The sequence below is a fragment of the Sciurus vulgaris genome, assembly GCF_902686455.1.
Source record: "Sciurus vulgaris genome assembly, chromosome: 12".
Classification (NCBI taxonomy): domain Eukaryota; kingdom Metazoa; phylum Chordata; class Mammalia; order Rodentia; family Sciuridae; genus Sciurus; species Sciurus vulgaris.
In genome coordinates this window covers 52,150,389-52,172,471 of record NC_136473.1, presented here as the reverse complement: position 1 = coordinate 52,172,471, position 22,083 = coordinate 52,150,389, and the positions used below count along the sequence as shown (strand labels likewise).

At 35.9% G+C, this 22,083-nt stretch overlaps 1 protein-coding gene across 1 annotated transcript in view; it reads right to left on the bottom strand.

Annotated features, from left to right (window-relative positions):
- Nucleotides 1-441: 441 nt before the first annotated feature.
- Nucleotides 442-22,083, bottom strand: part of WDR64 (WD repeat domain 64) — a gene marked incomplete at its 5' end in the record, with an annotated part of 135,366 nt that continues 113,724 nt past the window's right edge. Inside the window, 8 exons of the mRNA XM_079106101.1 lie at nt 442-633; nt 1,605-1,729; nt 6,269-6,382; nt 7,112-7,192; nt 9,292-9,397; nt 13,523-13,711; nt 18,783-18,892; nt 21,608-21,666. Coding sequence (XP_078962227.1) covers nt 1,646-1,729; nt 6,269-6,382; nt 7,112-7,192; nt 9,292-9,397; nt 13,523-13,711; nt 18,783-18,892; nt 21,608-21,666 — 743 coding nt within the window. The 3' untranslated portion in view covers nt 442-633; nt 1,605-1,645. The remainder of the gene's footprint in view (nt 634-1,604; nt 1,730-6,268; nt 6,383-7,111; nt 7,193-9,291; nt 9,398-13,522; nt 13,712-18,782; nt 18,893-21,607; nt 21,667-22,083) is intronic.

Below are 22,083 nucleotides of genomic sequence, written 5' to 3'. Positions count from 1 at the left end.
TATTTAGTACTGGGGATTGAGCTTTACCATTTAACTAGATCCCCAGTCCTTTTTATTTTTTAATTTAAGAGAGGGTCTTGCTGTATTGCCTATGTTGGCCTCGAACTTGTGATCCTCTTGCCTTGGCCTCTAGAGTCATTGAGACTACAGGAGTGGGTCACCACATCCGGCAAAAATAGTTTATGCTGAGTCTAATAAGAGTGACCATCGCCCAGTAACATAAATGCAAGTTTCCCTGAATGCTATGTTCTACCATGGAAGAGGTTACATGAAATTTATAGTCATATAACAAAAGAAATTCATAAATCAATGCACTTACCAGGGACAACTAGAGCAAGGCAGGCAATCTCTTCCATGAGTTTCAGGTGTTACTGGAATTAGCTTTAGAGTTGATGGAGACTAGAGGTCTGTCAAGCTCAGCTACATATTCTAAGAGTTTAATCTAGTAGTCACACCATGCTAGGTCAGATACAGAGGTTGATAGTAAATGGTACCAGAAGGGACCAAAGATAGCCCAAGATAACTTTGGCTCTTGATCTGCAACATCCCATCTCTCCATAATCATGATGTTCCGGTCAGCCAAGATCACACAGTCTGCAGGCTCTTCAACATAGATGTGGCTTCTTCAGAGAACTTCAGTTCACAAACATAAAAAAAAGTATATAAATGTACAATTTATGTGAATAACAAATTTCCTTAGTTTTCCAAACATGTTGGGATTTTAAGAATTATAAAACCTGTTATAAAATAGAAACTTGAAATTACAAAGAGACCACAAGTGGTCTGGTGCATTGGGGAAAGCAAACTATTAGTCTACTTTTATTACTTAGCTCTCAAAATCTTTTCCTGAAGAGATCAGCTAATTCTCAGGCTTCAATTCTGACACTTCGTTCATACTTTTGTTCTGATTCATTACTGATAAATATAGATGTTTTCCTTTTTACTATGCATGCCAACTGATAACATTGATGATTTGGTCCAAATACCAAAATCAATTAATAAGAGAAAATAATAAAAGATGAACCACAGCAAGTTTAGATACCATTTAAGTTCTCTTTACCTGTACTCATTTCCAAAATAAATGTAAATAATTTGTCTTTACCTAAGAAGTTGAATATTTTCTATCAGATAACATTTTTCTAAATGAAGGAGACAAATACCTAGAGGCCTGATTGTCACATTTTTCTTTTTAATAATAATTCTCTTCATATACCTTATAACATGATATACCATTTGCCTCTGCCTGCATACATTCTGATAATAATTCTTGTTACTGACTATGGTGCATAATGGTAGGAGGTGTAAAGCTAGCCTTTGATAACTATATATTTTAGATCTGCCTATGCTACTGCTTCCATTTGTTTCCATATGTCTTATTTTGCTAATACTAAACAGAAAGCATCTCCTATTCCTTAAATGGATTTCAATGTGTGAAAGACATTGATAAACTGGCTGCTTGTTGCTTGCTTGGTACTTGGAGCTGAGGTCACCAAAGTTCCCAAAGCAATCTTCAGCAACAGGATGGTCTGAGGATCCAGAGACCAGTAACTCTCTGGTGGACTTTCATTCTCATCCTGAAATAAAGACGAGAGTATCATCCAGACCTTGTCACTTCATATGCAGCAGCCAATTCTGAATTTCCTCTTTACTTGGGCATGACTGGGAAGAAGGAAGAAGCCAGATTGATTTGTGGGACTAAATTTCTTTTCAAACTTCTCCTTCGTGATCCCTGTGAAATAAAGGGCATATTATTTAGTAACTGGCATTACATGACAAACGTTTTTCCAAAGTAAAGTTTCATCACTACAGAAAGATTTTAATCCTCCTGGGGGGAAAAAAAAAAAGTTATGTACTTCACATTCCAGTGTGTCGCCAGCAAAAGAATGCTAAAAGTAGGAAGTGGAACAGGGGTATAGTAGAAGGGCAGAAGTTTTAGAGCTACTTTAACTGGGCAGTTTTCCACTCTAGGGCTCAGCTGATAAACATGGAAAGGGTTGGTTCAAAACAAAACAAACTTAACTAATTAATAATTAATATTAGTAACATCAGATTCCACTGACGGATAAGAAAATAAAACCAAGTGATGATCAGTCAAATGAGAAAAATGAGTTTGTTTTGAACTGGATATTTTTGGAAAAAAAAAAAGATAAAACTTTAAATTCTTTTAAATTCATTTTGTTTGTATTAAGAAATATCTAATTTTCTCAGTAATGTCCAACCAGTATTTACAATGGATACCATATGGACACCATATGGAAATATTGATGAGCTTGGTTATACAATTTTGCAACACACATCAATTTGATTTTATGATTTATTGTAAAGAAGAGGACAGAAGAAAAAAAAAAAAAAAAAAAAAAAAAGAGGCACACTATAAGAGAAGACAAAAACAGTAAACCACTAAGGTCCAGATTCAATCACACAAAGATTCTTTAGGCTTAGTCACTAGTAGGTCATGTGCCTGCTCTTCTTGCTCCAGAGACAAGGTAGGAAGTTTAGTTCCCTAGATCAATCTACCAAGTCCAGCTGAAGGAACTTCCCAAGCTGCATGAGTCTTTCTTTTTTTTTTGTATTTCTTTTCTTTTTACTTTTTAAAATAAAGTTTATTAATTAAACATAGGTCTGCTACAATTTCTTTAGACTTAATTCCTGGAAGTAGATTTGCTAGAACAGAAAACATTTGGTCTGAAAAGTGTTTTGATACACAAATTTCCCTTCAGTAAAGGACAGAGGTCCTTAATTACATATAATAGTTCACTGAGAACCTTGATTCAGGTTTATGAAGTGCTGGCATCTCTGTATCCCCCAACTCCCACCTCCCCTCTCCCTGAAAATTGAACCCAGAGGCTCTCTGCCACTGAGCCACATCCCCAGGCCTTTTTATTTTGTGACAGGATCTCATTAAGTTACTGAGGGCTTTGCTGAGTGGTTGAGGCTGGCCTCCAACTTGAGATCCTCCTGCCTCAGTTTCTGGAGTCACTGGGATGATAGGCAGGTGCCACCAACTCCAGCTCAAGGCAACTTTTGATTTTCACAGGGAAAATAGTATGAGTGAAAATAAACAATACGGCAAGCTTTCCCTGACCTGCCAGGCAGTTAGTACATACCTTCCAGCAGTTAGCCTTAGAGACCTGGAGGGATGCAGTGTGCCCACAGGGACCCATTTCATACATTTCTAGTGCCTGACCCCTCCTTCTTTCCCAAATGCATTCTTGTTCCTGTTCCCAGTAGCTCATTTTGTTAATAAACAGACAAGAGGATTAGAATGTTACCTCCAAAGAATATTGGAATTTTTTAGAGTTTAGACTTTTGAAGATCCTAATGTGTATATTCTGAGTGATGGGAATGTGGGAATTCCTGTTGTTAGGAATTTGGGGGTAATAAAAACTCATTATTATATTCAGTAACTTTTTTCAGTGTCTCTTATGTGTCAAGTCTATTCCAGACATTGAAGTTACAAGACAGAATAAGTAAGACAAAGTTTCTGCCTTTATGGATTTTTCATTCCAGTGAAAGAAGAAAATAAATAATTTTTTAAGGAAAAAAAAAAGATGCTATGGAAAAATGCCTTTAGGGGAAAAAAATCATGAGAGCAATGGAGAAAAATCAAGTTGTGGGAGGCAATAGAGTGATGGGAAGGGATTCTTAATGTTCATTATTTGTACACTCTCAGAATATTATTCTGATCAGGAGAGACTAACAGCTCATCTATCTCTGAATTGTATTGTATTATATTTAAATATCCAGGCACTGGAGTTAAACTTCTGGGTTAAATCCCAGCTCAATTACTGGGTTCTTTGAGATCTTAGATAAATTACTTATGCTCTGTGCTTCAGTTTTCTTAACTGTGAACTGAGTGTGATATTTGTAACTACTGCAAAGATTATGGGAAAGACTATGTGTCAAGTGCACAGTATGGTACCTGGCACACTAATTTGAATATAATTATTAGCCATTACAATTGACAATATTACTGAATTATAATTTTTCGCCAAAAATAAAATCATGAGCATTTCTCTGTCATTATATATTGTTTGGAAAAACTATGGAGTATGCTATAATATATACCATTTTCCACTTAGATAATTTTTCTATTATTGGATATGTTTCTACAATTTTGGAAACAAGTTGCACTTCACAAAGTTCACATTCTTCTTCATTCCCACATTTAAACTTTTTGAAAAGGAATATAAGATGTGTTCTGATTTGTTTTCCTATACTATGGTTAGTATTTTGTAATTTGTAGTTTAATTTGCAGGAGATTTATAAACCATTTAAGCAGTCTGTACTTGGAGTCAGCATTTCTCTTTTAAAATAGTAAGGCAAAAGAGATTAGGATGTCTGTTATTGGACTCTTCTCAGAGCACATTCTCCACTTTGTGCTGTGAGATCCCTGATCTGGGAACAGATTCCAGTGCCTGGAACACTGCCAAGCACAGGATGGAATCTTTAGGGTATTCCACAAATATTTATTTCACTAAATTGAAATCTTGAACCTAAACCTTCTGAGGGTACTTTATGCCCACCTTCCTAGAAATGCTTTTTATGAGACTGGGCATTTGGTGTTTATTTATTGATTGGATTTCATTTACCATTTTCATACTTAGGCTGTTTGGTTTTCTAAAGCTGCAGAAAATCAACGATGGTGGCTTTAATCTGTTTTGGTTTTCAGATTTTGTTGTCTTCTTCTAAGTACCCAATTTTCTGAAAACAAGTTTAATTTTAAGTTCATTTTGTAAACTAATTTCATCCCACTGACCATGCTAAACTCTTTTCTTCATTTAAGCCAGAACTATTTTGTTCTGCTTTGTTTTCAGTTCTATGGATTGAACCCATGACCTTGCACAGGATAGGCAAGTGCTCTACCACTGAGCTACAGCTGATCTTTTTACTTTTCTAATTATATTTTGAGATAGGGTCTCACTAAATTGCCTAGGCTCACTTGGAATGTTGCAATACTCTTGCCTCAGCTTCCTGATTAATTGGGTACACACCCAGTACAAATAATGTTTTTAAAATTTTTTTTTTTTTAGTTTTGGATTATTTATATGATGGTGTTTCATCCATTACTTAAAACAATTATAAGTAAATAGTATTATTTTTACAGAAAACCCTTCTATTGTTGAAAGTTCTCACTTGAATAATTGGCAGAATTAATAATTACTAGGAAGCCCTCCTATTCTCATTAAGTACACAAGTTAACAAAATTATGGTAAAATTTTCCATATGAATTAATTTATTTAAAAATGTTTAATGCTTTAACAGCTTTTAAAAACTACTGTGTTGTTGTCATTCTGTTTGTTATCTGTTATTGAATTAGGTGTGAATAATAAAAACCATTTTCTTTCTGTTTTTAATCTGATTTCATGGAAAGGGGCCTTATAAAAATTACCATGTGCTCAGTCTTCCTCTTAGCATTTGATATATTTTAATCATTATATATAAATCACCACAGGTTAAGTCAGACCCAAGCAAGCTTTTAGAACTAGTGGATAAGCAATAAGGTTTGATTTGTATAGACCATTATAATGTACTAAAAATGAGCATGAAATTCAGAGTGAAAAACCTCAGCTTATCGCTTAATTAGCAGGTGATATTTGGCAAGTCACTTGATCTTGCTTTAGGATCCTGTTTTCTTCCCCAGCTCTATGATGGATCTAACATTTTCTTTGTACTTATTGTGAAAATTAAAAGAATCATATATAAAGATACACTGTAAACTGTTAAGCACTGTGTGTATTCCTATTAATATATGGGAAAATTTCTTGCTGGATAGCCAGAAGCTGACTGGCGCCATCCTGCAGGTGCAATAAGGTTAAGAAGTGAGGATGGGGCTGGGGTATAACTCAGTGGTAGAGCACTTGCCTAGCATGCACAAGGCCCTGGGTTCCTTTCCCAGCACTGCAAAAAATAAAAATAAATAAAATGAATCTATGATGGACATGCAGTGTTTGACTGTTATATCAAATTGCATAACTTCTAAAACAACCACATGAATTTTTTTCAGTTGTGAAGCACGAGCAAAGCTTCATTCACTCAGGCTCCCGGGTTCTATTTGATTTTTGTCCTCTCTATCCAAAAACTTCATGATTTCCATTGCACTGACCTAAGACACATACATCTGCAATATTCAGAAAAAGAGTATGAAAGGAAATGATTTTAGACCCAGAATGTTTCTAGGAACAGAAAAATAATTAAATAATTAAAAACCAAACAGAGGGGATAAACTGTAAAATTAGAATCAACTGTGGAGTTAGTGCTAACTTACTTTTTCATGTTGAACGTGAACTCCCTTCTTCTTTCCTGATGTGCCATCTGGTAATTCCTTTTGTGCTTCTGAACCAATGAGTGGAAGAAATCTTAAACTAGTAGGGCTTGGTACCTGTAAGCCACAAACAAAGAGTCAGACATACTTAACGTGGTAACTTCCCTAATGTGAATTCAGGAGTGGGGAGTGAGGGGGGAGAGACACACTTCAACTACACCCCTATCCCAGTTGCCCACTGTTAACTTTTAATCTTTTACCATCAGCATCATCTGATAACTTATGAATATATCCTTGGAAAAGATAAATAGCATTTAAGATATAAGTTGACATTAAGTTGAAATATTTGGTCCCTGGTTTATTACTTCTCAGGTTCATTAATTAGTTCACAGGTAATCTGGGGTAGAGACTTGAAAGTAGGGATTTGAAAGGAAACAAGGATTGAGTGAATCTTGGAGGACAGCACGGGCACGGTGATAGGGGTGATAGATCAGTGATGCTTAATGCACGGGAAGTTATTTGGCGTTGCTCGAGCACAGGGAAAGTATGGTGAAAATGAGGTCACGTGAGTCTGGCAGAGGCTGGATCATAGTCTGCATTTCATCCTGTGGAGGATAAAGAGTCATGAGGGTAAAATTTAAAATAGCTGCCACGTGGAATGGTAGAGACAAGTGATTCAAGCTATTGACACATAAAACTCAAGCCTTCTGAGATTGGACACCAGCTGTTAATGGAAGCATCAGTGGGTTTGGGTGTTTCCTCAACCTTGCTTGATAGGGCAGAATAAGAAGTCAGCTTTTATATTGTTTTGTTACTTCTCCAGCCCTAGAAAATATCACAACTCACCCTGTATATAGGCAGAGAACCAAAAACAATCCCTGCCTCTCTGTTCTCAGTCATGAAACCTTCCAAGGCATGTCTGTGAATCTGTAAAACAAAGGAATGAATGTTTTGTGAAAAGAGCACATTCCATTAGGAGCAAAATACCTTGGTTCAAATCCTGACTCCTTCACTTACTAGCTGCATGATCTTAGCAAGATCTTTCCTTGCCGACTAATTGCAAGAATTAAAGGAGATCATATAGATAGTCAGGTGTTATCAAATGTAAGATTTGTACCATTATATTATTAGTAGTAGTAACAATAAGACAAAAGGAAATTGACAGAAGTGACTAGATTAATATTACATAAGTGAAAATGAAAAGAAATGGACAAAACAAGATTGCTGATGATAATTAGAGAATCCTAAGTGAAATGTCTTTCAACTCAAATTTAGTATTGAACCTTTTTTATTTTAATTGAGGTAAGAAGATGGCAAGGCTTATAATATTTGAGGCATTCAATTATTTCAAGGACTCTATAAGCCCTTTTAAAGATTTTCCCAAATTTATTTAATGTCTCAGTTGTTAACTATTTTTTAAAAAATATTTATTTCTATGTTGAACGAATATTACCTCTATTTCTAGGTTGTACTATTTCAATCCTATTCCACAGAACTGAGTATCTGTTACCTGCTATGCCCATAAAGAGCTTATGAGTTACTGGTAGAGGAGGGGAAGTAAAGATAAGGATATAAATAATTGTATGTCAATGTAGAACATGCTAACTGAACATATCATGCGACACAAAGAGAAAGACTGGAGAGCTCAGGGTCTTGGGGGAAAGTAGAACTCGTGTTTATTGAGAATTTAAAATGTTCCTAGTCCATTTTCTGAATCTTCACACAACTTTGAGGGATTTTCAAAAAGAAAAGAAATAAAATAATTTATCTAAACTTATACTTAAGTCTGTTGGATTCCATATCCTGTGCCTGTTCTACCTAGCACCCTGTCTTCATGGAAAGAAAATTCTTGAGTCCTAGTTGAACAGAAAGGTAGGGTTTTGGGAAAAAAAATTGAAAAGTATTAAATATTTATTAAATATGAAGTAGATCGTGCAAAAGAATAATGATATAATGAACCCACTGGTCTGCTTTACAAATTGGAATTATACCCAAAACTTTGAAGTCTTCAGACTATAGTTTCCTGACCTCCTCCCTGATCTGTTTTTCAAACATTGATGATCATCTTGAGTTTTATGCATTTGATTGACTTGCCTTTATTCATATAATTTTACCTTATATTTTTTTTTGGGAAGGGGGGCATACTGGAGATTGAAACCAGAGGTGCTTAACCACTGAGTCACATCCCCAGCCCTTTTTACTTTTATTCTGAGACAGGGTCTCACATAGTTTCTTAGGGTTTCACTAAGTTGCTGAGGTTGGCCTCAAACTTTTGATTCTCCTGCCTCAACCTCCTGAGTGAATGGGATCACAGGTATGTGCCACCATGCTTGGCACCTAATATGCTTTTTCCAAACCAATAGATTTTAGTTTTGCCCTTTCTTTTCTTTTTACATAAACTGAATCATTATGTAAATATTCATATAAAAATTTGCTCATTCAGTAGTGTTTCACTCATCCATGGAGGTGAGTGTGAGTACAATTACTTTCACTGCTGTATCGTATTATGATTTACAAATATGCTATAACTAATTTGCCCATTATGCTGTTGCTTTCAGGTACACAGGACTGCTCTGAGCAGTACTTATTCCTGTCTCCCAAGCACATTTCAAGAGTTTCCTGGGAATATATTTAAAAGGGTATGACTATTTTCATCTTTACCACATTTAACAATGCCACATTGTTCTTCAATGGGCTTCTATCAGTTAACACCATCAACACCAGCAGGTTAATGCTGATTATCATGATTATCATCAGACTTTTTTATTTTTGCCAACCTGGTAGGTCTAAGTGGTATCCCATAATATTATTGATGTGCACTTCCATGTTTACTAATGAGAGTGAGCATATTTTCATATTTATTGGATTTTTTTTTCTTTTGTGAAGTATTTATTCAAGTTTTCAACCATTTTTAATAGGACTGTTTTTTTCCTCATTAATTTTTAGGCTTTTTATAAATTCTGGATATTAATCATTTTAAGTTAAAGTTTTCTGGGTTTTGTTTTGTTTTGTTTTGTTTTAGTTACCTTTGGAGAAGAAAGAGACTTGAAAAACTTAAAATCCTGTTCCACTTCAAAGGCCTTGGGAGGTGTGCGTTTGAAAAGTAATGACATTGAGCTCATTTTTTTCCATCTGCATACAAAAATACAAAAAAGAAAGTTAACTTCGTACCTTTTATGTCCTGTCAAATAAACAAATACTGATCATGTCTTTCCTCTTTGGTCCCCAAATTCCCTGGTTTTCGTGTCACCAGTCCTAATGATGCCTATATCAGCACCTGATTCTTATTCCATTTAGCTTTCCAGATTTCTCTCTAGGGAAACCACTGTGATTTCTTTTCTGCCTGAACATTCCATGTAATTAAATTCATTAATAGTCATGGGGAGAAGAAGAAGAAAACCTGCATAGCAGGGCTGGGAAACCTCTTGTGGAAATCAAGTGCTTGAGTTCTGTGTGATCCGAAAGTTCCCCAGAATTAAAACTAACTTATGTAGACATTTAGAAATTAGAGCTAAGCATTAAAACACATTTTTTAAAAGACAATAAATAATATGTCCTGAGATGGAGTTATTCTACAGACAAGGCCGATTTTGCTACAGGCAAGCAAAATTATTTAGTAATAACATAATGTGCGCACATATCCCATATTTAGCTACCCAAATACACTGTACCTTTTTGTACTTCTTTATCTACCATTTACATCTATGTCCTTGATTGTGATGTTTTCCATTAGTCATTCTTTATTTGTTCCCCAAATATCTTTTGAGCTCCTGCTGGGTACTAGTTCTGAGAAAAGAACTAGGGATTTAAAAAACAAGGATCCTATGCTCAAAGAACTCAGTGTATAGTGAAGAAGACCCAAATTCACATATTAGAATACATTGTTTAATGTACTGAAATATGTGGATGTTCAAGACTAAGCTATTGCCACCCAAAAGAGCTAATCAACTCTGCTCAGTGGGGCTCCACCACCTCTTACATTTTAGCCAGTGCTCCTTATGGGACAGTCAAGTCAAGTCTTGAGCACTACAATGGGGTTTGACAGTCACCTGGAACCCTTCTTAATTGTTCCCAGATTGTTTGAATTTTTATCTGATTTCTTTGTAGTTTCCGATTCTTAGCTTCCATTCCTATTTATGGCCTTTCTACCACTCTCTGTACTAGATAAAGGAATTGGTTCTCCCCAGGTTTGACTCAATTTAGAATTCCCCTTCAGGGCTTTTCTTTGACATGCCCTGCAACCCTACTTCCTATTTGGAAATCATCCTCCTTGGCTCTTTGTGCAGGATTATCTCCAGGCTAGCCAGGCCTGCTTTCCTCAACTGTAGCCCAAATGAGGACTGAAATTTGTAAAAGTGCAAAACAGCTTGCTTACCTTCTATTTTTTGCTGGAGTACCGTTTTTACTCTTTTACACCTTTAACCATACTCGAGCCCCCCCACAAATAAACAGACTTGTGAAACAAACTGTTCTTCAGCCCTAGTGCTATTGCCTTCTTTAAAAAGTAATCCACAGCAACTGGGTATTTTAGTGTAGTGTAGTTTAGTTTAGTTTATGTTTTTGGGAGTATTTCTTATCCAGCCTCCTTTTCCCCCCTTCTCACCCTCTAGTTATCACTATCATACATTCTGATCAACTTTCAATTTTCACAATAACCTTGAAGACTCCAAACACAAAGCAATGATAAGGAGATGGAAACAGTTATTATCCAGATTTGATTGGTACATATTTTGTACATGTATTTAAATATCACAGTAGCCCATATAAATAAGTACAATTTTTTATGTGTTAATAAAAAAAAAATTTCAAACTAAAAAACCTTCTCAGCAAAGGAAACAATCAATAATTTGAAGAGAGAGCCTACAGAATGGGAAAAAGTCTTTGCCACATGCACCTCAGATAGAGCACCAGCCTCCAAATTAAATAAAGAACTAAAAAATCTTAACCCCCAAGAACCTCCAAATAATCCAATCAATAAATGGGCTAAGGAACTGAACAGACACTTCAAAGAAGAAGAAATACAACTGACCAACAAACATGAAAAAATGTTCATCATCTCTAGCAATTAGAGAAATGCATATCAAAACTGCCCTAAGATTTCATCTCACTCCAGTCAGAAGAGCAACTATCAAGAATACAAGCAATAATAAGTATTGGTGAGGATGTGGTACACTCTTACAATATTGGTGGGACTGCAGATTGGTACAAGCACTTTGGAAAGCAGTATGGAGATTTCTAAGAAAACTTGGAATGGAACCACCACTTGACCCAGTTATCCCACTCCTCAGCTTATACCCCAAAGGACTTAAAATCAGCATACTACAGTGATGCAGCCACATCAATGTTTATAACAGCTCAACTCAACAATAACTAAACTATGGAACCAACCTAGGTGCCCTTCAACAGATGAATGGATAAAGAAAATGTGGTACATGTACACAATGGAATATAGCCATGAAGAAGAATAAAATTATGGCCTTGCAGGTAAAAGGATGGAACTGGAGAAGATCAGGCTAAGTAAAAAATAAGGCAATCCCAAATAACAAAAGGCGGAATGTTTTCTCTAATAAGCGAATGCTGATTCATAGTTGGGGGTGGGTAGGGGAGAATGAAGGAATTTGGATTGTACAAGGGGAGTTAGGGGAGGGGTGGGGGTGTTGGGAAGGATGATAGGTTGAGATAGACATTATTACCCTATATACATATATGAAAAAATTTTTTTAAATATCTGGCCCTAGGTACATGTATGATTATATGAATGGTATGAATCTACATCATGCCCAACCACAGAAATGAAAAGATGTACCCCATTTGTGTACAATGAATCCAAATGAAGACTGTAAAAATAAAAAAAAAGTTTAAAAAAAATTATCACTGTCAAAAAAGAGTTAGTGAAAAAATAAAGTTAAAAAAGAATAAAGTCAAAATAAAGATATTTCCAAAAACAGAGAGAAGTTTAAGGAGAGAGAAAAATTAATACCCTGATTAGATCATTACACAATGTACAAATGTCTTTGATTATGACATTGTACCCCATATATTTATACAATCAAAATTCTGAAAGTACTCTACATTACCTTCTCATATCTCCTTATTTCTCAACCGTTGCTATGTGATTTTCACCACTCTACTGAAATGACCCTCTCCAGAGTCATCAGTGACCTTTTCATGCCACACCATGCATTTACTATTTCATAAGTAGGCCCTTCTCTACCTCTTCACAGAATACTTCCTCTTTCCTTGATTTCTACTATACTGCTTACTTGTGTTTTCCTTTTAACATCATAACTGTTCCTTCTTAAGGTTTTCACTAGTGTCTCTTCCTTGGTCTGCTCTTTAGAGACTTTTAAAAAATTTATCCCATAGTTTTCTGCTTTTCTCATTCAATACACAAGACCTTTGTGACTTATCCACACTGAAAATATTGCTTTGCTAATGACTCCAAATCTGTGTCTGCAGTTTTGATCTCTTTTAGGAGGATAAACAGATCTACCTAGGTGCTCAATAAATACCACCACCTGGATGCACCATAAGCACCTGGATGTTTCAAACCAAACTCTCTTCTTTGTTCACACTTGCTTTTCCTGTAGTATATTCTGTTACAGTAAATACTGTAAAGCTTGAAAATTTTAAACTGACCCATAAAAAAGTCCATTTTCCCTATAGCCTTTTCTAGCTTTATCTCCTACCATGTCTTCCCACATACCCACTAGACGCTGAGCTTTAAAGATTATACATAGTTTCTTATTATTTGGTGCCTTTCCTTAGGCAATTGTCTGCTTGGTCTTCAGTTAAATCCTGCTTATTAAGAATTGGGTGTTCCTAGCTGGGTGCTGTGGAACACACCTGTAATCCCAGCCACTTAGGAGGCTGAGGCAGGAGGATCTCAAATTTGAGACCAGTCTTGGTAATTTAGCAAAGGCCTCATAAACTTACCAAGACCCTATCTCAAAATGCAAAATAAATAGGAATGGGGGTGTAATGCAGTGATAAAGCACCTCTAGATACAATCCCCAGCCCCCGCCCGCCCCCCAAAGAATTGGATGTTCCTAAAAGCACTATTTCATGGAATTAAGAGCTTTCTGTTCACATATTTCTCCCTTATACTGGGTTGCAAAATTATTGAAAAGTTGTGGACATTTCACCTTTCAATTCTTCATGTCCAGCAGTGTTACAGTATCACAATAGTTTAATTCTTCTCTACTCATCTCTAAAGAACTCATAAACAAATAACAACAACAAAACCAACTATCTTACCTTTCCCGATCAAATATTAGAGGATATTCGTATTTTTTCTTCTTGTCTGCCAACTTACTTTCTTCTTTTATTTCTATGGGAGCTTCAGTAACATCACAAGGCAAAATGAAATCATTTGATTGTGATAATTCAAAGAATCTTCGCTGCCCAAAATATCCACAATAATGACCATTGAGGGCATGCCAGAGCCTGAGAGAAGACCAAAGAAGGGAGAAAAAGTAATTAGGGAATCAGGGGAAGTGATTCCATTCATAGATCACCTGTATAGTTTATGCTGGTCTACTCAAGCCCAAGTCTCTGCCACTAAATACTGTGGGACTGATTATTGTGTCAACTTTTATTCTAACCCAGGGCCTCAGGCACACGAGGCAAGTGCTCTCTCACTGAGCTACATACTCAGTCCTTAATGTAAACATTTATATCAGTTAGAACTCTAACCCATAACCTTTTGGGGAAATGTCAGTTTGAAGTTATACTTGTGATACTCATTTATCAAATCTAGAAAACAAAGAATAGGTTTTCCCCCAAAACGACCCTGCCCCTTCAAGCTAATCAGTACCCACATTGACTGTCTCTTCATCAAATCAGGCCTTAGAATGGGCTATCTCAGCTGTCTACTTATAAAATCAGCACTAAACTAGTGAGAGGAGAGACGTAGGAATGCTTTTAGCAATATCAAATTCCTCTCAAACTCCTTCCACAATTCCTTCTATCATGGAAAAATCATACTAATTTTTTATACATGAGTTCTGATATCAGAAAGCAAAAGAAGTAGTTTTTTACCCATACCCATTATTTCAGTATCAATTCACTCACATGACTTAAAATGATATAGAATATTATTAGTGGAATGTGTGCCTTATATCTTGTGGAAAAACAATTATCAAAAAGAGCTTCCTTTTATGTTTTGATTTCAACCCCAGAGTAGTAAATGACAGAGACAATAATCACATACCCTTCTGCAATGACTCAGGAAGTGGACAAGCTAAAGGAACTAAAAGTGAGTAGATTCTACAAAGTCTAAGTAGTATTCTACTCTCAAAGAGTAGATACTTGGAAAGCAGAAGCAGAGGTATCAGTCTGGACTCCTTACATGTGACAGTGTCCTGAGGACTTTACACAAACATTTTCCATCCCTTACATATTTTAGTTCCCCAGCACTAATGGCCATGCCAGAGCATTTACCAAAGGGAAATGGAATAGTCCTTTAACCCAGTAAGTCCCAACTTGGCAATTCTGTGAATATTCCAATAAAAATGAAACAGGTGCTTTAAAATAGGTTGGAAATCATAGTCTAAATCTTATATATCCTTCATGTGCTTTTTCATATGTATATGGATACATACATGTATTCAAATACATATATATATATTCTCATATATTTATATTCAAATGCTCTAATCATTCACCTATTTTTTTATCAAAAGAAGAGAACTCTAAATACATAATAATTAGCTCAAATTACCATATGGTAATTACCATATGTTTGTTGCTCAATTTAAGTTTTTATAGGTGTGCCACATCTGTGATAATGGGCCAAACTGGGTTAAACACAGAAGTTAGAAGTTTGAGGGACTAACTTCAGAACAACTCTAAATTTAGTCTGCTTTAGACCTTGACTGAGTAACTTTTGGTCTCCTTGTTTCTTGGTGTTTCCTGGTTCACATGGTGCTCTCCCAAGGAACTGATCCTACCTCAGCCTATTTCCTGCTTTGTGGACTCCTAGCAAACTTGAACCACACTGAAATTCTGTCTTTACTCTAAGCTCCTATTCTACATCCCAGACATAAACCTTAGTTATGTTTATTTCCTATTAAAAATCAAAATCTTTTTGACAAAACTTAGCATATTAAAATTCCCTTCCAATTTAGAAAGTGGCAGTTTATATGAGCTAAAAGATGTGGCTTAGTTATGAAGAGAACAGTAGTCTGAGATTGCTATTAATAAAAGCAAGGCTCTTTGAACTGAGTTTCTAGGGAGATTTCCATTTAAAGGAATCATCAAAGAAATTTCTCCATGCCATGGATAGCTAGTTAATTAGTGTTATGGTCTGAATACTTGTGTCCCCTAAAAGCCTATGTTAAAACTTAACCTTCATTGTGGTGGTATTGAGATGGAGCCTGTGGGAGGTATTTAGGTCATGAGGGCTCCACCCTTGTGAATAGGATTAATACCTATCATAGTTCATTTTTTGATGCCATAACTGAATGCCACAGATTGAGTAATGCATAAAGAATAAAGGTTTATTTTGTTTATGGATATGAAGTTTGGGAAGTTCAAGACTGGGTGGTCACATATGGTTAGGTGATCTTCTTGCTGGTGGAGACTCTCTGCAGTATCCCAACAAGGCACAGGGCATAACAGGGCAAGACAAACCACCCCTCTTATTATAAACCACAATCTCATTGAATTAGGGCTCCACCTTATGGCTTCATTTGGCCTTAATTACCTCCTGGCTCCCCACCTCCAAATACCTCACGTCAGTTTCTTTCCACCCTCTCAAACTTTATCTTAGGGATTATATTTCAACATGAGTTTTGGTGGGGACATTCAGAATAGAGCGGTTTCCTTAAAAAAGAGGCCTGCGGGAGCTTGTTCCTCCCTTCCACCATGTAAGTGAAAGAATGGACATTTTTTAAGCTGTTTTATCTCAACTCCCCAAGGTCTCCCTCCCAGTAATGGGAACAAAGCTCTTAAAGCTGTTCCAGGAAACAGCCCCAAACAGAGAGTAAAAGAGTAAATTGAGCCAGATAGTGCTCAGACAGTAGGATTACCAGAAAATATTGACCAGAATCTACACCCTGTTGTAAAACATTGTGAAACATGTTGTATGTTATCAGCCAACTCAGACCCCCTTTGGAATTTCCCGGCAGCTTTGTTCCCCCTTTTTCCCCTTTTTCTCCCTTCCATGTGCGACCCCTCCCGATGTGTGGTTTCTGCCTTTATAAACTTGTAAGATTTTCTGCTAGGGACTCAACTCCTAGACTCCTGCATGAGTTACGAGTTGGGTCCCAGCACGCTGGAATAAAAGCCTCTTGCGGTTTGCATCAAGTGACGCCTCCTGCGGTTGATTGGGGTTGCCGTCGATCCGAGGGACAGAGTTGGGGTCTCCTTTTTGGGGGTCCTACATAAGGACTAGGCCAGAAGATGCCATTTATGAAACAGAGAATGAGCCCTCACCAGACAATCTGCGGATGCCTCCATCCTAGATATTCTAGTCTCCAAACTGTAAGCAATATTTCTGATTTCTATGACTTGTAAATTAACCAGTCTAAGGTACTATGTCATAGTGGCCTGAACAGACTAAGACAAGCAGGGTATGCTCTCAACAACAGAGGTGTGTATACACATTGTGTGTGTGTGTGTGTGTGTGTGTGTGTGTGTGTGTGTGTTATACAATCTCTAATTAACAATCTAATCTGCTTATGGGTGGCTGAAAATAAATTAGAACAGAAACCAAGGAGCTGAGTTGTTAATCTATAATAATTCAAATTCATGTTCTTAGTCTTTCCTAAATAAAATGAGGTTCTTTTTCTGACAAAGGAAGTAGCTCTAAGTATTTGCCTCCAGATTGACCTTGAACTCAATATTTCTAAAAGTTCTTTGTCTTCCATCTTTTAAATATTTGAGCGACTACCATCTTAATGGATGACACCATCATTCATCTAGCTGTGTGTGCCAAGTGCTTTATCATTCATCTCCTCTTTCAGGTAAGGTTCGTATCTTCTTGATTTTACCTCTGAGGCAACTCTTGAATTTAAACCACTTATTTCCAGCACTGTTGCCACAAATCTAAGCCACTATATTTACCATGGATTTCTAAATGGTCTCCTGTTCCCTTTTGCAGTCCCTCAATCCATTCCCCACATATTTTCTTTTAGAAGTATAAATCAGATCATGTTACTACTCCCTGCCTAAAATCCTGTAGAGGCCATTGAAAGGGTAAAGACCTGAGTCTTTTGCAAAGCATACTAGACACTTTGGTCTTGTCCCTGCCTAATCCCTGAGTCTCAAGCCCACAGTCAGCTAGGGTCTGCTGGTTCAGGGACCTTTGAGCAACATAAAACATTCCTTCCTGTTCATTTGTAATATATTTAAATTCTCAAATACACTTTGAAGTCTCTCCACCTCTCTTAATTGTATTCTCTACTTCTCTTAATCTAACTTCAATTTTTTTTTTAAAGAGCATAATTCATTACCATGATTTTAAGACAATTCAAGTAGACTGGCTGGGCACAGTGGTACAAGTCTGAAATCCTCGTGACTCAGGAGGCTGAGGCAGGAGGATTTGAAGTTCTCAGATCTCAACAACTTAGCAAGACCTGTCTCCAGATAAACTTAAAAAGTGCTGGGGATGTAGTTCAGTGGTAGATCACCCTGGGTTAAATCCTCAGTACCACAAAAAATGAAAGTAAAATATAAACACCAATTTGTCTCTAGAAATGTTATATTTCCCTTTTTTGTCTTAAATATGTGTGTATGTTTTTAGTGTTTTGTGTGCATGCATTTTCTAGATAATTAAAAACAAGTAGGTTTTGTTAAGTCAGTCACATTGTTAGTGAAATAATTAGCTCATTCACTTTCTCAGTATTAGATGATACGTTTGTTAGGTTTTTTTTTTTGTTTTGGTTTGTTTATTTTTTGAGATGGGATCTTACTCTGTTGCCCAGGCCAGCCTAGAACTCCTGAGCTCAAGCAATACCCCTGTCTTGCTTCTCAAGTAGCTGGGACTACAAGTGCACACCATTGCACTCAGCTAGATGGTCTTTCTATGACTGTTCTATAACTTCTAATCCCAAGTCTCCTTCTGTGGCCTTTTCTAGGTGTGGGTCTAGCTCTCTGAGCTGTCTATTTTGTTTAATTCTCTCTCTCTCTCTCTTTTTTTTTTTTTTTTTTTTGTGGTGCTGGTAATTGAACCCAGGGCCTCATGCTTTCCAGGCAAGTACTCTACCACTGAGCCACATACCCTGTCCCTTGTTTAATTCTTTGAAATAATTCCACAAAAAAGTTGCATTAAAAACATTTATTATTACTTTTTGATATAGATGAACATAACATCTTATTTTCCTTATAGAAAAAAATTCCAAATCAGTGAGTCTTCTCAAAACCCTTTTGTGTCACCTTTCATTTTTTATTAATTTATTTTTCTATTCAGCTTACCAAGATTTTATTTTAGGCAAATACTTCAACATTAGCATAAATTCTTTTATTTCTGATACTTGAAGCTCTGAATTCACAGTAAGAAACCATGTTGGCTTACCTTATTGAGCCATCGATGGAAGCGGTAAGCACCACTTGCTTGTCTTCCACATAGACCAATTGAACAATTTCTAATGAATGAGCCCGCCAGGAGAGCAGCTGCCTGAATTTCTAGATAGCAACAACAAGGCGTATCTCTTGGAATATGTCAAGAAATATTATCTTAAAATCGTCCTTTCAAAGAGCAATGTTTGAGTGGATGGTATAGACATCTGCACTAGGTGATTAAGTCCCTGGTCTCTTGCTTATGGAGATATCCAACATTAGAAAGCAAATACCCCTGGGAGAGGAAGTATTTTATGTCTTTAGCAACTGATCATAGAATTGAGGATTCACAATTCATTTAGCTTATGGTCAATAGATGACTGGATGAAAGAACTGTGTTGGGAGAGGGAGTGGCAGAGAATATCATCAGGAATGAGATGACACAGAACTGGGAGGTGAAGGTCAAAGGCAAGACTGGAATAAGGAATTTTGTTTGCAAAGTCCATGCAGAGAAAGCACTGGCTACTTTGTTCTTCATTTGGGGTGTGTGGGAGGAGGTATATACTACACAGGATTAACAAAAAGAATGGGCCTAGCACATTCTCTTAGAAACATTCATGAGGTTTCACTGGTATGTCCTTTCAGATTTGCCCTCAAGTTTGGAGCCCCTGATAAGCCTCAAGACATTTCTAAATCATGTGAACTCAAATTGTTACTAGGGAATGTGCTCTGCAGTAATACACTTTTTTGAGTATGTTCCCTATCATTGATGAACCCATAGTAAGACCATACTGCTTCCTGGGACATCTATTTAAGAACATTTGTGTGGCCACAGTCTTGGTAGTTTAGAGTTCTCCTATGAGCCTCCTATTCATTTAAACCTTAACAAGGGTTAGGCACAGTTCTTGACCTTCTGATTCAATTTTCTCTGGCTTTTCTTAGAGAACTGGAGCAAAATCTGCATTCTCCTATTTCATGTTGTTTCAAAGCTGTATAAGAGTATCTGGTCATTCAAAGTTTCATTCTCTAAATGCCATCTAAGGCAGTGTTTCTCAAACATGGACCACAGCTATAGTAATATAGACATTTACCTTACAATGTAATAAACATATGCATTCATGTATCTGAAACAATTTTCACAGGATTCTTAACCTATGTAAAATGTATACTGATATTATCCGTTCTATTGCCTACCATTTTACTTTCTTGCATTTTTACAAAAATCCTGTTGCAACTCACTAAGTTTATTTTATGACCCTTTAATGGATTATGACCTGCAGTTAGAAACCAGGACTTTCTTTCCCATAAGCGTATGTATATAACTGTATGTAGGAGAGGTCTGACTATCCTATCTTTTAGAATATCTTTATTATACAGATCTTCTTGTTAATAGTAATATTGGGAGAAAGCAATATTAACCTGTGATTTATAGGTCTTCATTACAATTGTAACCTATAGCTAGATCTGTCTTATTTCACACATTGGTATATGTTTGTCTATGTAATGATGAGACATTTTATAAACAGGTTCTGTTGTGTATTTAAAAATAGGCAGCCATGTACAAACTGCATAATCACATTGTGCAAGAAGAGAAAAGGTTGAAATGAGATTGAACATGGGAGAATTTAAAATAAATTATTAAAATAAATTCTTTGCTTTTAAATTGGTGATAATGCTTTGAAATCACACAATATTGATAATCATTACTTGTAGAAGTAAATAATTAGAAAGTCTTTTTGAAGGACACAATTTACTTTTATTCAGCTTGTAGCCTGTCTTGATTATGAGCAATTCGTTGTTACTGCAAGTGAAACTTGGCGTTTCATAAGATGTTCGAACCTTATTGATTTTCACTTGGCAACAGTAAATGTTACAGGTAGAAGGATCACTGAATTAGTGAACAAGAACTGTTCCTGGCCCTAACTTCATCTTAACTGCTGAAGTGATCCTGGGGAAGTCTTTCTGATTTACCTTCTGCAAGGTAGAGATTATCCTACTAAAGCAGAATTCTCAAACTTTATAAAAACTTCAATGAAGTTTTTGAAGCAAAAAGAAAACCCCATTGATCAGATGGATTAATAGTTGAAACAACGACCACTCTAAGATACTCTGCAAGGAACCAATCCCATTCTGAATATCCGTGTATTACTATGTGTATGAGTAAAAAATAATACACTGCTATTTAAGCTACTATTTAACTTTTGGATTTGAAGTTGTAATTAAAGGTAAATAAGACTCTGCTAAAAACAGTCCTTCCTTGGTGCAATTTAATTAATATTGTGTCTTTACAATATATGTAGCTGTATTAGATATTTACATACACATAAGAAGTACATATTTGAGTGTTTATAAAATAAGAATGGTGACATTTACATTGCTTTAACTCCAAAATAAATTAAAATCTTCTTGAATATAAAGAAAATTTACGTTAGAGAAGAGAAAAATTGCTTGAAAATAGTGGTTCTGCCTTAGGCTTACAAGGGAAAATTATGAAATATCTTATAAAAATATACAAGATCAGTAACCTGACTGGGGATGAGTAGATGATATGTGAACCCTTTTAAACTCTGAGTTTCTGCATAGATACTCACAAATAAGTTAAAACATGAGGAAGATATGAAGTGACCAGTGACTGGCTTATTCACTCTTCCCCAGCCTCACTTATTCATCCTCTCTTTTCACCAGCAGGCCATTGTTCTCTTTATAGCTTAAATTATAATAGTATATGTGCCTTGAAAGTAGGGAGTCTTGTAGTTCTATCTCTTTTAGTGTCTTACCCAGAAAAATGCTCAATAAATATTTGCCAATTCATTTATGAAAGTGGAAAACTAAATTTCATACCTTTTCATCATGAGGCGGATCCAGGAAGGAACCAATACTGCAAAGGATAACATGTCCTTCTGTATAAAATTTAAACATTGGAATCCTTAATCAGATACCACATTGTCTCAATAAATACTATGTAGAAAGTCAAATCATTTTGACATAGGCATTCATTTATATTGATAAATAAAATAGAATCTGAGAAACCAGATATGAAAGAAAAATTTTTACTTAAGTTTTTCTATGAAGCTATTATTTTGTTACTGAATTAGTAAGTTTTGTCTACTTACTAATAAGGTTGGTTGATCTACTCAAATTTCTTCTAGAGATCAAGATAGATGATAGTAGAATGAATATACCACTACTGAATGGAGTCAAAACTGTTACAGAGATATTTATTCTGTAATCCAAATTAAAGTTAAAAAATTGATATAAAAAAGCAAAAGCAACAATAACTAGACTTATGATGTTTAAATTGCAAGTAAAGAAAGATA